General features: G+C 43.3%; 2 protein-coding genes across 8 annotated transcripts in view; one reads left to right on the forward strand and one right to left on the reverse strand.

Moving 5' to 3' along the window:
* The window catches only part of GRHL3 (grainyhead like transcription factor 3), a 48,502-nt gene extending 46,393 nt beyond the window's left edge, over positions 1–2,109 (forward strand). For both annotated transcript variants that reach the window (XM_072609316.1, XM_072609317.1), the window contains exon 16: positions 4–2,109. In XM_072609316.1, the coding sequence (XP_072465417.1) occupies positions 4–118 (115 nt within the window). In that variant the 3' untranslated portion in view covers positions 119–2,109. The remainder of the gene's footprint in view (positions 1–3) is intronic.
* Positions 2,110–8,572: 6,463 nt separating this feature from the next.
* Positions 8,573–15,508, reverse strand: part of STPG1 (sperm tail PG-rich repeat containing 1) — an 87,926-nt gene continuing 80,990 nt past the window's right edge. For all 6 annotated transcript variants that reach the window (XM_072609319.1, XM_072609324.1, XM_072609323.1 and 3 more), the window contains 2 exons: positions 11,778–11,968; positions 8,573–8,732 (listed from right to left, as the gene is read on the reverse strand). In XM_072609319.1, the coding sequence (XP_072465420.1) occupies positions 8,656–8,732; positions 11,778–11,968 (268 nt within the window). In that variant the 3' untranslated portion in view covers positions 8,573–8,655. The remainder of the gene's footprint in view (positions 8,733–11,777; positions 11,969–15,508) is intronic.

Genomic DNA, 15,508 nt, shown 5'->3' on the forward strand with positions numbered 1-15,508 from the left:
CAGGATCTTGGTGAACATGGATAACAACATCATCCAGCACTACAGTAACCATGTGGCCTTCCTGCTTGATATGGGAGAACTCGATGGCAAAATTCAGATTATCCTGAAGGAGCTCTAGGGCCCCAGCATTGCTCTGCCCTTGGAACTGTGGGCCTACATTTGACTCCCAGAGCCAGAACGTAGCCCAAAAAACCCAACACAACCTCTTCCTATGCCTCAGCGTTCCCACTTACTTGAATGCACTCACCTGGGAGAAAAGATGCTCAGTCCTCAGAAACAGCCCTTGTAACTTCCAAGAGGAGCCTTTGCTGCTCAGTCTTTGATTCCTGAGACATCAGCCATCCCAACTTTCAGACTATTCGCTGCCCCACTCTTGAGAGCAGAACCTTCTTGCTTCTTGCACTGGGGCTGCCCTGTTGTGCCCAATGGCAAGACATTTTGATTGGGATATTGGGGGTCTTGGCTTCCAAGGTCACTCTTCTGACATCTCATGTTTGTCATCCCCATTTCCAGACAGAAGAACAGGGAAGCAGATGGGGAAATTCCATTCATGCAGGAAAAAGACATTTGAAGCCAGACCCAGCCAAACCAGACCACAAACTCCCCACTCATTGACCCAAACCGAAATATAAATATTGTTGCTCTTAAAGGGAGCTACAATGGAATTCCTGAGTTATGATTTGCTACTGTGTCATTCTTTGATGCCAGGGTCACTAATTATCTGCTCTGTGTTGCTACTTTGTTACTCCCTGATACCCACCCCACCCCCATTCCTAACTGAGGCCATGCTGCTGTTTGATATTGTTATAGTTCATCATTGCTATAATCGGACAACTTGTTGTCACTCTTATTGTCCAGGTCTGTTACTAGAATCTGTATTAGTACCAGACAAGTTCAATCCATGTCTTTGAATTGTTACTGTTACCAGTAGAGACAATGTAACAATCTGCCCTTTCATAGATCGCATGCCTTCCTTGGTACTGTGTTGCTATTTAACATTACTGTTGGTATTACTACTGGATATCGAGTTGCTGTTGCTTGATAATATGTTGCTATGTGATATGAGGCTACTGGGTGATGTCACATTGTTTGAAACTATGTTACTGGTCATAGTAACATACAATGTCATTACTGATGCCAGGCTCCCTAATTATCTGGTTATTAATGTTCCCTTGTTTCTTTGTTACTCCTTGATATTCCGTTCCTAAAGGAGGTCATGATCCTCTCTGGTATTGCTAGAATTCATCACCGCTACATAGTTTGAGATCGTAGCCTTGCTTGCTGCTATTAGCATGGTGTTAGTACTTAATATCAAGTTGGTCCATGCTTGATATCACGCTATCACTTCATACATGCTAACAGTTACCGCCACATTGTTCGAAACTATGTTACTGGTCATAATAACATACAATGTCATTATCATTCTCTCATGCCAGGGTCACTAATTCTCTTGGTAATGCTACTTTGCTATTTTGTTACTCCCTAACAGCCCTTTCCCAATGGAGGTCATGCTACTCTTTGGTATTGTTACAGTTCATCGTTGCTACACTGACACCTTGTTGCCATTGTGATTGTCTAGGTCTGTTACTAGAGTTTGTATTATCACCAGACATCAAGTTCATTCCGTGCATATGCGTACACGGTAGGTTCTCGCCATTTTCCCTTTCTGTTGCAAATCATATGCCTTCCTTGGTACCATGCTGCTATTAGCATGGTGTTGCTACTTAATATCAAGCTGGTCCATGCTTAATATTATATTGTCATTTCATACATGCTAATAGTTGCCACCACATTGTTTGAAACTTTGTTACTGGTCATAGTAACATACAATGTCATTTGCTGCCATATTTTATTGGATATTGTTGTTGTATACTGATGCCATGTTAATTGTGAAAGAGTGCCTGATTATACTTTTGTCTATGTGTTATATATATAAAATATAAATATGTATTGTGTATATATATATATATATGCAACATTTTATATTTTCACGGGGACATTTTTATCATTTCAAACAATGTGTTATTTCACATTTCTTGGATTTTTTTTAAAAAACCTTTTATATTGTATTGGTATGTCATTTAGTAATAAAGTACTGACTACATAACACATCAGATTTCAATATTACTTCCTTTACAAATGTCTCCAGAAATCAGAGAATCAAGCAGGTCAGCCTCATTTGACAATGAATCTTCTCTCTCTTGCAATGTCTCTGTCTCTCCTCTCTCTCTCTCTCTCTCTCTCTCTCTCTCTCTCTCTCTCTCTCTCTCTCTCTCTCTCTCTCTCTCTCGCCTATTTTGAAGATTGATAAAGAAGTTTCTGGGATAGTCAGGACAGAGATGTCTGACATGAAAAGATCTAAGGATTTGGAATTCCTACTTCATCCAAGCCCCAGATATAAAGGGGGTATAATTGTAGCTTTGATAGCAGCACCTACTTGGAGGGCTGTATTTTATAGGCTAGGAAGCATTTTACAAACACTTTCACCTCTGGTTCTCATAGCAATTTTGTGATGGAGGCAGGGAAAAGACTATTATCCTCATTTTTTCAAATGAAGAAACAGATCTGCAGAAATGAAGCCTAAAACTTACATTTCTATAACATCTTCAGTTCTATCAATCACTTTTCATGCAATAATGGTGGAGGGGGTAGGCAATACAAGTAATATCATCTCCGTTTTACAGATGAGGAAACTGAGTCTGAGAGGTAGAGGGACTAGCCCTTGGCCACACATCTAGTATGTGGTCAAGTCAAAATCTGAATGCAGTTTTCCTGACTATGGATCCAATGTTCTATATACTATACTACATAGCCTCTCCAGGAAATGTAGCTCAGAGTCTTGCCCATGTACCTTCAAGGACCTGGGATGGAGGCAGAAAACATAGGAGAGAGAAAGTCCAAGGATCTGGGTTCAAATCCAGATTCTGATATTATCTTGCAGTGAGACAGTCACTTTCCTTCCATGGGCCCCCCTTTCTTCATCTGCAAAATGAGGGTGGTGGATCTCAAAGGTCCCTTCCAAATTCAAGCTGTTATAAGATTTCAGGCTGAAAGAAACCCTAGAAATTCTCTAGTCCAATTCTCCTATTTTACAGATGGGGAAATGAAAATCCAGAGAAGTATCTTTGCCCAAGTACATTTCAAATTCTTCTAGTCTGGGTGGCAAAGAATAATAACAATGAACAATCTTTAGCAAGGCAACAGAAGCATTAGCCTTGGAGGTGGAAAGACCTGCATTCAAATTCTACAACTAACATTTTCTAGCAAGTCCCTTAACCTCCCGACCTCAGTTTCCTCATTTATAAAATGAGGGTGACTTGTCTCTTAGGATTGTTGTAAGTATTAAGTGAAATTACATGTGTATGTACATATACATAGACCCACAAATTTGTACATATATGTGTTCATCTGTGTATATACATAGATGTACATAGTGCCTTGCAGATCTTAAAGTGCTATGTCTGTAATTATGATCATGTTTCTGTGATGGACTGAAGGAAGGTCTGTGGCCAAACTAATAACATCCTTTGAGAGGTATATAAAGAGACTGAGGTTTAGCCAGAGCTGAGGGGAGGCAAGGTGGGAGGAAGAGAAAATACTAGAATCCCTACATGAAAAGCACCCAGAGAGATGACACTGAGTCACCCGTGGGGCTCACAAAGTCTGCCCTAACTGAACTCTTTTCCCTAGAGAAAAGAACAAAGCAGAAAGAAACAGAAAGGGCTTGCAGGAAAATAGCAGGTGTTGGCCTGAAAAGGGTAGTGACGAGAGCTAGGAGACCTGGGATCCAGGGCCAGCTCTGCCACTCAGTCCTTGAGAGATTGTGGGTGAGTGACTGGCAGGTGAGTCCCGGCACCTTCTGCACAACAGGAATAATTATAATAGCCCTTCCTTTTTCACACAAATCTTTGCAAGGCTCAAGACAGACTCCGGATGTGACAATACTTTATACTATAAATCACTTTCCGCATGCATATCATTCTCTTATCAGGACTATCTCACAGGATCTACAGAACAGGTTCATGACCTAGACAAAAGGAAAAGACCTCTGTGGGGAAGGCAAAATCTCCAAGGGCAAAGTCCTCCTTCCTTTCCCTTTCAGATATACTGAACAGGGTGCCAGATCCACCTATTTCTTAGGGGAAGTCATAGTTTCAAGAAATTTATTTCTTAACACTATAGGATGTTAGAAGTGAAAGCAGTCTTAGAATACAGAATGTCAGAGCTGGGAGGGATCTTAGAACCTAGAATATCAGACCTGAAGGGCACATGAAAACAAAGAATGCTAAAACTAAAGAGATCCTTGAAAACTGAACTTCTAGAACTAGGGTCTTAGAATATAAAGGTTAAAATATAAACTAGCAGAACTGGAAAAAAACATTAGAACAATGATATTAAAGTTGGAAAAGATCTTAAAATAAAGGATTTGGGGAGCAAATGATACTACAAGTGAAAGAGACTCCCCAGGAGTCATCTAGCCCTACCCCTTCTGGAAGGAGGAATCTCTGTCACAGCAACCCTGACAGGTGGTAATTCAGCTCTCTTTTGAATACTTCCAGTAACTAGGAACTTACTACCCCCTAAGATTCTAGTACTGGATAATTTTTAAGCAAGTTCTTCTATATAGTTAGCAGGTGTCCACCAGCTTGTGATTTCCAACATTTGCTCTGGTTCTCACATCTGGACCTATACAGAGTGACCCTACTCCCTCTAACCCTATGATGACCCTTCAGTTAATTGAACCCAGATATCATAACCCCATTAAGTCTTTTTTCTCAGGCCCAACTAGGTGGTGCAGTGGGGGAAAGGTCCTGGAATCAGGAAGATCTGAGTTCAAATCCAGTCTCAAATACTCACTAGCTGTGTGACCCTGAGCAAGTCACTAAAACCCTATTTGCCTCAGTTTCCTCAACTATAAAATGTCCTAAAGAAGGAAATGGCAAATTGCTCCAATATCTCTTCCAAGAAAACCCCAAATGGGGTAACAAAGAGTTGGACATGACTGAAACAATTGAACAACAGAGGCCACCATGTAATGAGGCAAAGAGGGAATCCGCTTCAGAGCTAGAAGTGACCATAGAGGCTCTTTAATCCAACCCTCTCTTTTTACTGAGAAAAAAAACTGAGGCCTAGAGAGATGACTTGCCCAGGATCACATGGATAGTAAGGGGACCAAATTTCAAACCCAGGTCTTCTGATGCCACTTCCAGTACACTGTCTTCAAGAGACTGGGAGCAGGTTCTTGCATCTCATATCTAGTTATTCTGTACATGGGCTTCAGCTGATCTCCTGGGTTATCATCAAAATCCCTCAGGGAGCTCAGTCCTTATTCCCCGAGTTACTCTCAGTGCCCCTGAACTGACCTCTCCCAGAGCCCTGCCCCTCCAAATGGACAACAAGGCCTGCCTAGGGGCTAGCTCCCTTTATCTCAGTTCTTAATGACTATCACCTGCATCTGCATTCACTCAAGGGGAATTCTGCTGTTACCTCTTGTCTGGCTCTGAGCACCAGCACTAAATTTATCAGAGCTGGAGGGGAACTGACAAAGGCCATGGGTGTTTAACCGCTTCTGCAAACATCTTGGGGCAAAGAAAAGAGCCTCCCCCTCAAAAATCTCCCCAAAGCAACTTGTAGACATTGAATCAGAAATGGTAGATCTGCAAGGGATCTTTGAGATTTCAGGATCCTAGCATCTCTAAAACTGTATGATTTTATCCACTGGAAGAAATTTTAGAGGTAATCCCCTGCAACCATTAACTAAAGTTTAGGCTCTCTCTACAACACACACACACACACACACACACACACACACACACACACATCATCATCATCATCATCATCGTCATCGTCATCATCATCATCATCTTGGCAGCCTAATATAATGGGAAGGACATGGTATATAGATTCAGCTCTACAATAAGCTATCCATGTGGCCTTGGGTAAGTCATTGCCCTTCTCTGGGTCCTAGGGTATTCCTCTGGTAAAGTAAGGAGTTATTAGACAAGATCAAGGGTTCTTCGCCTTTTTGTACATCATGGATACACTTTGGCAGTCCAGTGAAGCCTATAGACGACCTTTTCTTGGAATGTTTTTAAATTCATCAAATATGTAGGATTACAGAGGAAAGCAATTATACTGAAATAGTTATCCCCCAAAAATTACATGCATGGACTACAGGAATCTGTGTTGCTTGAACATATATGTTTATAATGAGTTTTGTTCTTGTTTTCTCATTGTGGAAGGAGGAGAAAGGCATAGGGGCCAGAAAGAATTCAGACCTGAAAATAAAATAAAATTGTATTTAGAAAATGTAAAAATAAAATAAAGTTAATGAAGCCCAAGTTAACAACCACTGGGCTAGAGGAATTTTAGTTCTTTCTAGAATAACATTCCATGTTCTAGATATTCTTTCCAATTCTAACATTTGGTGTTCTAAATCTCTTCCCTGCTCTAATATTCCATGGTCTAAGGTCCCTCTCAGTTCTAACATTCTTTGTTTTAAAGTCTTTCCCAGTTCCAATATTCTCAGTTCTAAGGGTCCTCTGTCTCTGACATTCTATATTCTAAGGTCCCATCTAGTTCTGGAATTCATTATTTTAGTGTTCTGTGTTCTGAGATTCCTTCGAGTTCTGATGTTCTATTTTCTAGGGTTATTCCCCATTCTCATAGACTATTCTTATGGGTCTAATTCAGTTCTGATAGTCATTATTTCAAAGCTCCTTCCACTGGCATTCTGCGTTCTAAGGTCCCTCCCAACACTAGAATTCTATAGTCTTAATGTTCTAAGTTCTAAGGTCCCTTCCAACACTGACATTGTATGTTCTCAGACCACTTCCAGTTCTGAAGTCACTGTCCTTCCCAGCTGCAACATTCTAGGAAGGTTCTCCCCAGCTCTCCTACTTTATGAGTCAATGTACTGGCCCAACCCCAGCTTTCACAGAGAAGATTATTGCCTGAAACCCCAAAGATGGAAACCAAAAGTGTTTCTGCATTTAAAATCTAACTATTCTTTGGGTCTTTTCTATGAACTTAGCATTCATACAAGGCCAATATGGTAGAGAATAAACAATCCTGTTTAATTAGGTACTTTGCTAAGCACCTAAATTACATCCATTTCAGATTTCCCTTCTTCCCCTCCCATTCCCACTTCCATCTGTTCCATGGTGCAGTTTCCTCTATGATACTCAAAATGTAGGTTATCTAAAAAAATCAAAGGGTAGAAAAGAAGAAACTAGGGACATGCTGGGAAGAGGAGCAGGGCTGGGACTAGGCAGAATTATGGGTTAATGTCAAAAGAAGGAAAGAATGAATGAAAATATGCAACATCTCTACCTGAAAGAGTGACCTGGCTCCATTTGCTCCCTACCCAGTTTAAATTTTACCTTTCCTAGGCAAATGGAACACAACCTACCCAACCTGCAACCCCCCCCTTACACCCACACACATACCCACACACACACCCACACCCACCCACCCACCCACACACACACACACACACACACACACACATACACACACACACACACACACACACACACACACACACACACACACACACACACACACACACTGGAGGAAGGGGAGAACTTTGAGGATTGTGCAAAAACATGGTCCTCAAGAGAATACTAAATCAGACTGGACTTGGGTCCTAGAGTTCCTAGACATCTTTTGAAGATTGATTGACCAGGTCAGAAAGGGCCAGGACAGTAATTCCTGGATAGGGTCAAAGGTCACAGGAAAGTTGTATTAAAAGGCATTAATTGTGGTTTAGCTTACAAGGGTATATAGGGGGGCAGTGTTAATGTTGAGGTGTGTTTGGCTTCCCGAATTAAAATCCAGTCACTACCATTGTGGGGGATAGGGATGGGAAAGGGTAATAAGCAGTCCTAGTAACTATCCCATTTGTACCAGCTGTTAATTTTTTTTTTTCCTCAGAAGACTGATCTACTTCAGATCAGACCTCATCGAGTAAGGAGCAAAGGGGCTGGAATCTTAGTCTTTGGCCCAAGGAACAGGCATTTTCATGGTAGATTTGGTAGATTTCTTAAGGCTGCTCATGAGCTTGGAAGGTATCGCCAATAGGATCTTGGAAGCAGTCAGGACCACACAGTCATCAGCACTGGTGGGCTCTGGTGTGGCTCTCTCCAAGTGTTATAGCATTGGTTCTGGGGGAGGTAATGGGGGAGTACATACAACACTTCTATAAAGCCCCAAGGAGTGACTTTTGCGGATGACTACGTAGTCATCTAGTTGCTCTTGGGAGATCTGGAATACTTGCTCCAGCAATATATTGATGGCCTTGTGGCATCTGAGAGTGAGGTATTCCTCAGATCTCCCCTAGCTACCATGAGACAAGGGGCCAGATGGCTAAAAAAGATGACAAAGGACACAGAGTGTCACCAGCAGGAGACAGCTTCCCTTGAGATGCCCCTGGCATTACCCAACACCCCCCTTTTGGATGGAAGCTTCCCTAAGCTCCCATCGCATTCTGGGTTATCTAGACCACCATGCCTCTGTCAACATATCTACAAGTCTGGAACTCAGAGCTCCTGAGCAAGTTAGCAGATGCCCATAAACAAAAGAAATGTGACTTTTAATGAATTTCAAAGATCCGTTCCAGCAGAAATAATTGGATGATTGAGGTCTAGGACTCCATTATGAAACAGGGATCCATTTCTTGTCACTGTTGTAGATGAAGGATTGTTTTCCAGGGAATTCAGGATTGTAGGTATCTAGAGAAGAAAACAGATGTTAGAGAATGAAATCTGGCTCCTAATAAGTCACCACTCCCAACTCTGGGAACCTCATTGTCTCCTGATTGTGAGGAGGTAATCCCTCCAGTGGAAGCAGTACACTGTATGGGGGCCAGAGTTCTTTGAGTCAATAGCTTGTTGGTAGCAAAGGGGACTGTTCTTTTGAAAAGGGGGAAATCTGGGAATGTATATCTTCCTTGGAGTCACAGAAAGAGTGTGGGACTTGGAAATCAGAAGGCCTGGTTTTATGTTCTGGGTCTGCTTTATAGAAGAGCTTGTCTGTGGGGCCAAGGAGGTCACCCTCTTATTTAGGTAACAGCATGTGAAGATCACATGATCCTGGAATTTTAGATCTGTCAGGGTCCTCAAGGTTCCTCCAATCCAGCCCCGCCATTTTCAGAGCTCAGGATACACTGGTCCCCTTCATGCTGTCTATGTTCTGGCCTAACCTGCCTATGGGGCTGGTCCCTTCAATTGGGGATTCACCCCTGGGCTTCTGAACTCTTCCACCAGCTGTTTCCTCATGACTGAAATGCCCTCTTTCCTTGCTTTCTCTACCTCTTCCTCTTGTGGTCTTTAAGCTACTTGAAAGGTTTCACTCATGTGCCACCCCAACAGAAAGCTGCTCTCCCTGGAGGCTATTACTCCCTCCCTCCGAGCCTCCCCCTTGCCATGTCTCTCATACAATGCAGGTTCCTTGAAAGCCAGGACTAACTCTTGCCACCTCCACCCACACATACCCAGAACCCAGACCATTCTCAGTTTATTTTTGTCTTTGTATCTAGTACCTTACACACAATAGGACCTTAATAAATGATCTGAATTGAATTGAATCCAGAGGAGTAAACTGAGGCCAGGGATATGCCACAAGTAGGAGAGATCAGATCGTTGGATCTTTCTGCTCCCAACCCGATACTTTTTCTCCTCAATCTCCTGCTGTCCATTGCTTAGGCCATAGAGGGTGCCCTTTGGGATTCCCTCAGTTCTCCATTTAGCCTCCATCACTTGTTTCACATATACCAACTTCAAAGGTCTTCAGCCTCCCAGATGTGGGTGCTTGTGGTCTCCACCAGCCTCAGTCATCGCCCCTCCAGGCCTTAGGAGATGACTTCATTACTTGTTGTGGCCAAAACAAAGCTTTGCCTGAGTCCTGAGACATTCCAGTCGCCCAGCCCAAGCAAAGCTGCTCTGTCTGCGCAGGCTCAGCCAGAGCTTTGTTGTTAGTCTTTGCCTTTGAGAGCCAGGCTGCTGCCCCACAACAAGGGGGCATCGTTACTACTATGGCGCTTCTCTGCTTCAGTGGAGGTTGGGGGACAATAAGAATAATAATAACATGCTTATAAAACACCCTACACATGGTATCTCATTTGATCCTCACCTGAACCTTGTGAGAAAGGTGGAGAAGGTGGCCCAGTGGATAGAACACTGAGCCTGGAGACAGGAGGACCCAAATTCAAATCTGGTCTCATACCATACACTTCCCAGCTAGTCCCTAGACAAGTGCTTCTCTGTGCCTCAGTTTCCCCATCTGTAAATGGGGGATAATAATAGCACTTACCTACTAGGATTGTTCTGAGTATCAAATAAGATAGCATTTGTAAAGCACTTTGCAAATCTACATGCAAATATACATGCATACATATATATGTTTATATACATGTATGTGTGTGTGTGTGTGTGTGTGTGTGTAATGCTAGCTATTCATACTAGATTTGTGGTCAAAAAGGCCTGACTTCTCAGGTACTCGGTTGTTGTGTGACCTTTGTTTCTCATCTGTAAAATGGGGATAATCATAGTTCCTCCCTCCCAGGGTTGTAGTGAGGATCAAATAAGGCAAGAGAGAAAAAGTGATTTGCAAACCTTAAGATGTAATAGAAATGGGAGCCCCTACTTCCTAAAGCTCTCTGAGCCTCAGTTTCCCCAGCTATCAACAGGGCATAATAAGAGTATCTACCTCCCCTGTTGGCTCCAAGGACCCATGAGGGAATGTATGTAGGTACTTTGCAAACCTCAAGGCATTATATCAATGTGAATTCTTCGCAGTAGCATCATGTCCCCCATGAGGCTCAGTAAGGCAAAGGGAATGACCCAAGGTCATATAGCTTAAAGGGGCATGTCCTAGGCAGAAGGAAAGGCTTTACTTGAATGTTGACCTAGTGGTAGACTCTACTGGCCCAGAGCACCAGCACCATGAAATGTGCATTAGCACAGAGTACTCTTCTGGAAGCTAGGGACAGTGCTGAGTTTAGGTATCTTACCTTCTTCTAGCAGTCCTTCCTCCAAAGATCTTGGTCTAGGAGGAGGACGGGGTACATGCACAGAGAAGTATAACAAGTGCATTAGTGAAAACAAAGCATAGTACTCCGGGAAATCAAAGGAAGGTCATCCTTACTGACAAAGGGGAAGGTGCATGGCAGGCTTCCTGAATAATGCAGAGCACGCGCTGGGCTTTTAAGGGTCAACAGGACATTCCCTAACAGACACAATGGACTCAAAGCATGGACTGAGACACAGTTTTGTCTTTGGACATGGCCAATGTGAGAGTTCATTTTGTCCGAATATATGTATTTGTGACCGAGGTTTTGTTTTTCTTTCCTTTCTCAGTGGGTGAGGGGAGAAGTAGGAGAGATAGAAGGAGGATTGTTTGGGGTGAGGGAAAAGATAAGACTTCAACGAGAGAGTTCAGCAAGTTCATTCCAGGGTGAGGGAAGGCATTCTGGGCAGACAGAACAGCATGAGCAAAGGCAAGAAGGTAAGAAAGTACAGGTGCAAAGCAGAGCCAGATTAACAGGAATTTAGCTAAGAAAGGAGAGGTTCATGACCAGAAGGTTGACACCACCAAGTGAACAATTTCTTTGGACCATGACAACTTGTGAAGACTGTTCCCCCACAGGGATGTGGAAGGGCCACCATCTACATCTGCTGAGGAAGGATGCCCAGCAATGAAAACACAGAATGACCAATAGTCCTCAGTTATTCTGTTTTGAAATGACTGATGAAAGACAATATTCCCAATCATCTTACTTGGTCCTGGAATACCATTCTGGCCTGGGGCCATTGAATACCGACTTGTGTTGGACACAAATGTGGCACTGGAAATGTAATGTTTGGAGGGGCCTTCGTAGTTCACAATATCATATTGACCAGGGCCTGGAACAGGAGGCTTAGGTAGAGGAGGCAGTGGGAATGCAGAGAAGGTCAGCGTATATTTTTTCCTGTAGAAAGACAAATGAGAAGATTTCATTAACATCTGGCACAGGAAGTCTGAGACAGTATGCTGTAGGGTGGGGATAGGAAGCCTGGGTTCAGATTTGGCTCCTGCCTTTCATAAGCTGGACACCCTTGGGCAAATTAATTCCTCTCTCTGGGTCCTCATTTCCTAGTGTAAAAAGAAAGATGATATCCTTGTCTGGCTGTTGTGAGGATCCAGTGAGATAATGTATGTAAATTGCTCTGGAGAAATATAAAAGCCCCTTATTCATGACAGCTACTGCTCAATCCAGCTACCATTTATGAAGAGCCTACTGTATGTAGAGCCAGATACAAGGAAAAATATGGCACCACCTCTGCTTTCAGCTTATAGTCTAGGAAGAGAGAAAATATAGAGTAGGAGATTTTTTTTTGGAGGGTAAAAGGTAAGAAAAGTGAATTTGAGTGACTTGCCCAAGGCCACACAGCTAGTAAGCATCAAGCGTCTGAGCCCAGATGTGAACCCAGGTCCTCCTGACTCCAGAGTTGGTGCTCTGTTCACTGTACCACCTAACTGCCCCCTGGGGTACCTTTTCTCAAAGCCCTTCCTAACCCAGCCCTCTCCTACCTTTCCTGTCTTATCACACCTTACTCCCCCATCATACTCTTCAAAGCAATGAATCTGACCTCCTGCTGTTGCATGAGCAAGCCACTCCAGGCCTTGGCTCTGGGCAGTCTCTCTCTCTGTCTGTCTCCCATGCCTGAAATACTCTCCCTCCTCTGCTCTAACTACTGCCTTTGTGGTTTCTTTTAGGTCCCAGTTAAAATCCCACCTTCTAGATCCCACCTTCCCCAGCCCCTCTTCCTTCCAGTGTCTTCCCTCGGTTCATTATTTCTTGTTTAGCCTGTTGATCATTGCTTTGCATTTATTTGCATGTCATCTCCTAGTTAGGCTGTGAGCTGCTTGAGGGCAGGGACTGTCTTTGGCCTCTTTTTGTATCCCCAGCACTTAGCCCAGGGCCTGGAACATAGTAGGTACTCATGAAATTTGACCTTAACCCAGACAGGAATCATTGAAATTTCTTGAGCTGGGAAGCAACTGGTCAGTAATATGCTTTAGGACAATTATTGTGGCAGAATGCCAGAATGGATTTGAGGGAGAAAGATCAAAGGCTTAAGGGGTTAACTCTCTATTGTCCCCAGAGTTTTGGGCTCATTCATTTGGGCCAAATTCCAGGAGTCCCACCCTTACTTCTAAACCCAGTCCAAGCCACAATAAGATTTCTCATCAAGCTCACTTTCATGCTGAGGAAGCCAGGTCCTCCCAGTCTTGGCTTGGGATCCACCCACAGGTTCTAGTTCTTAACTCCTATTTTCACAATCCAATTGGCCAGATTCTTAAAAGGTGGCAGTATCCTATAGACTTTTTCTTATATTAACTTCTCATTTTTCAAGGCAGACAGCCTGGTACCTCAAAACTATATAGGAAATTGCAGTTGGAAGGGTCCTTAAACAATAGAATATTAAAACATTGAATGCCAGAGTTGAAAAGGACCTTAAGGCACCATGGTGTTCAACACCTCCGTTTTACAGATGAGGACAGTGAGGTTCAGAATCATCCCCATTCTCTGCTGTTCTCTTATTTCTTTCAAGCCTTTGATGATGGTGGTTCCTCACAGCCTGAATCATCTCCCTGTGATGTCTGATGTAGTTTCTTTACAAAGTGTCTATCTTTTCCTTCCTCATCTTTCCCTCCCAGGATTCTGGAGCTCCACAGCTGGCTTGCCCAGACATCTCCCTCGCACAGGTGGCCTGGCAAACAAGTCTCTTTAAGCACCAAACTTAGTATATCAAAAACTCAATTTATACTGGGATTACTCCCACCCCAACCAAGCACAGAGACTCATAAAAAGTATTTTTGAAGTTTATTTTGATTCTGAACTTAAGTACAATCAAATTAATAGGGCATTTCCATGTAGAGTAGAACAGGGAGGGTGCGGGGGAGAGGATAGAGGATTATATATAAAACTACAGAACTTTTTAATCAAATTAGTTCAAGCTCTGGCTTTCAAAACTATCCTTCTTGTCTGTGCTTCTTCCTGCCTTCCTCCTGTTCTCTTTTCATTTTTAAAAAAATTATTCTTACATAACTCTCTTCCTTCTTTACTTCCTTTCTTTTTCCTTCTTTCTCTCCCACCCTATCCTTCTTTCCCTTTATCTTACCATCCACCTTTACTCCACTGGGTGGGGGAAAGGCCTGGTTTTAATATGTATGTGTGTGTATGTATATGTATGTAAGTATAGACAAGTAAAATAAATTCCCAAACTAGCTACAAACACAGGTACTCTCAAATCCATACAACTTTTTTATGATTTTGGGGGAGAGGGGTCAAGGAGAAAGCTACCATATATAGCCATATAGAAACAAATCCCAGGGCCCCTTCGCTCATTTCTGCACAGCTGTTTGGAGCTGGATTAGCCAAAAATGCGCTCACCATTAGGAACATTCAAAAGTTCTGAAAACAACCTAGGGTCAGGGCAGGTGCCCACAGTGGGGATGATTCACACACAGGTATCGTCTCCCTGAGCCTGTCTTAGCTGGGTGCTACATGACCAGGAAGAACTTCACAAAGAATGGATCCACCCAGGACTGGGGATGGGCAGAGGAAAGGCAAAAGGAGGCCAGAAAAAGTGGTGGCTCCTCTGCTTGTGAACTGTCCATGCTGACCCGGCTAGGGCATGTTCATTTGGAGGCATTCCAACACAGCAAAAAGACCACTGTGTTAGGAGTTGGAGGACCTGGTTTCAGATATCTTCTACCTATGGGACGTTGAACACATCACATTATTGATCTATGTCTCAGTTGGGCTAGATGATGTCTGAGGGCCGTTCTAGCTCCAAAGATAGGAGCCTATGATGGGCAAGCAGACAAGTTTTACATAACGTTTCATGGCCTCAGAACACCTTCTATCCATGACTGAGGGCCAGATATAGGGAATGATTTCCCCAAAGTCCCCTGGGGAGGAAGCAACAAGAGTATGGACCAGGACCTGTGGGCCAAAGATCTCTCTCCTTGATCCCACCTCGAGAGACTGGTCATCTGATCAGGGTGATTTCCCTGAGCAGGGTCAACTAAGAGTGTAGTGGGGGCCACTCAAGCTCAGGCTGGGCACACCTGACCTTTGGATGGCAGGCCAAACACTCTCTGAATTACATCCCAGGATTCAGAGACAGAGTGGGTCTTATAGCCCCTGCAGTAACCAATACACTCATTTTATAGAGAAGAAACCTGAGACTCAGAGGAAGGCAAGTTACTTGCACAGAAGCAGCATGGTACAACAATTCTAAGAGCACTGAGCCTGAAGCCAGGAGACACTTGAGATCCCATCCAACACTGCTCCATGGCAATAGGAGAGGCCATTGGCCTTTTGGAATCTTGATTTCTTCATCTGTAAAACGGGCATAAAACCTATAATGCCTCACTTGCTGGGTTGTTGTGAGGATCACATGGGGTCACAGATATGAAGTCCTTTGTGGACTCTGAAGCTCTATAGGCAGGTCAGCTG

Source organism: Notamacropus eugenii, chromosome 5 (assembly GCF_028372415.1).
Source record: "Notamacropus eugenii isolate mMacEug1 chromosome 5, mMacEug1.pri_v2, whole genome shotgun sequence".
In the NCBI taxonomy this organism is placed as follows: Eukaryota; Metazoa; Chordata; class Mammalia; order Diprotodontia; family Macropodidae; genus Notamacropus; species Notamacropus eugenii.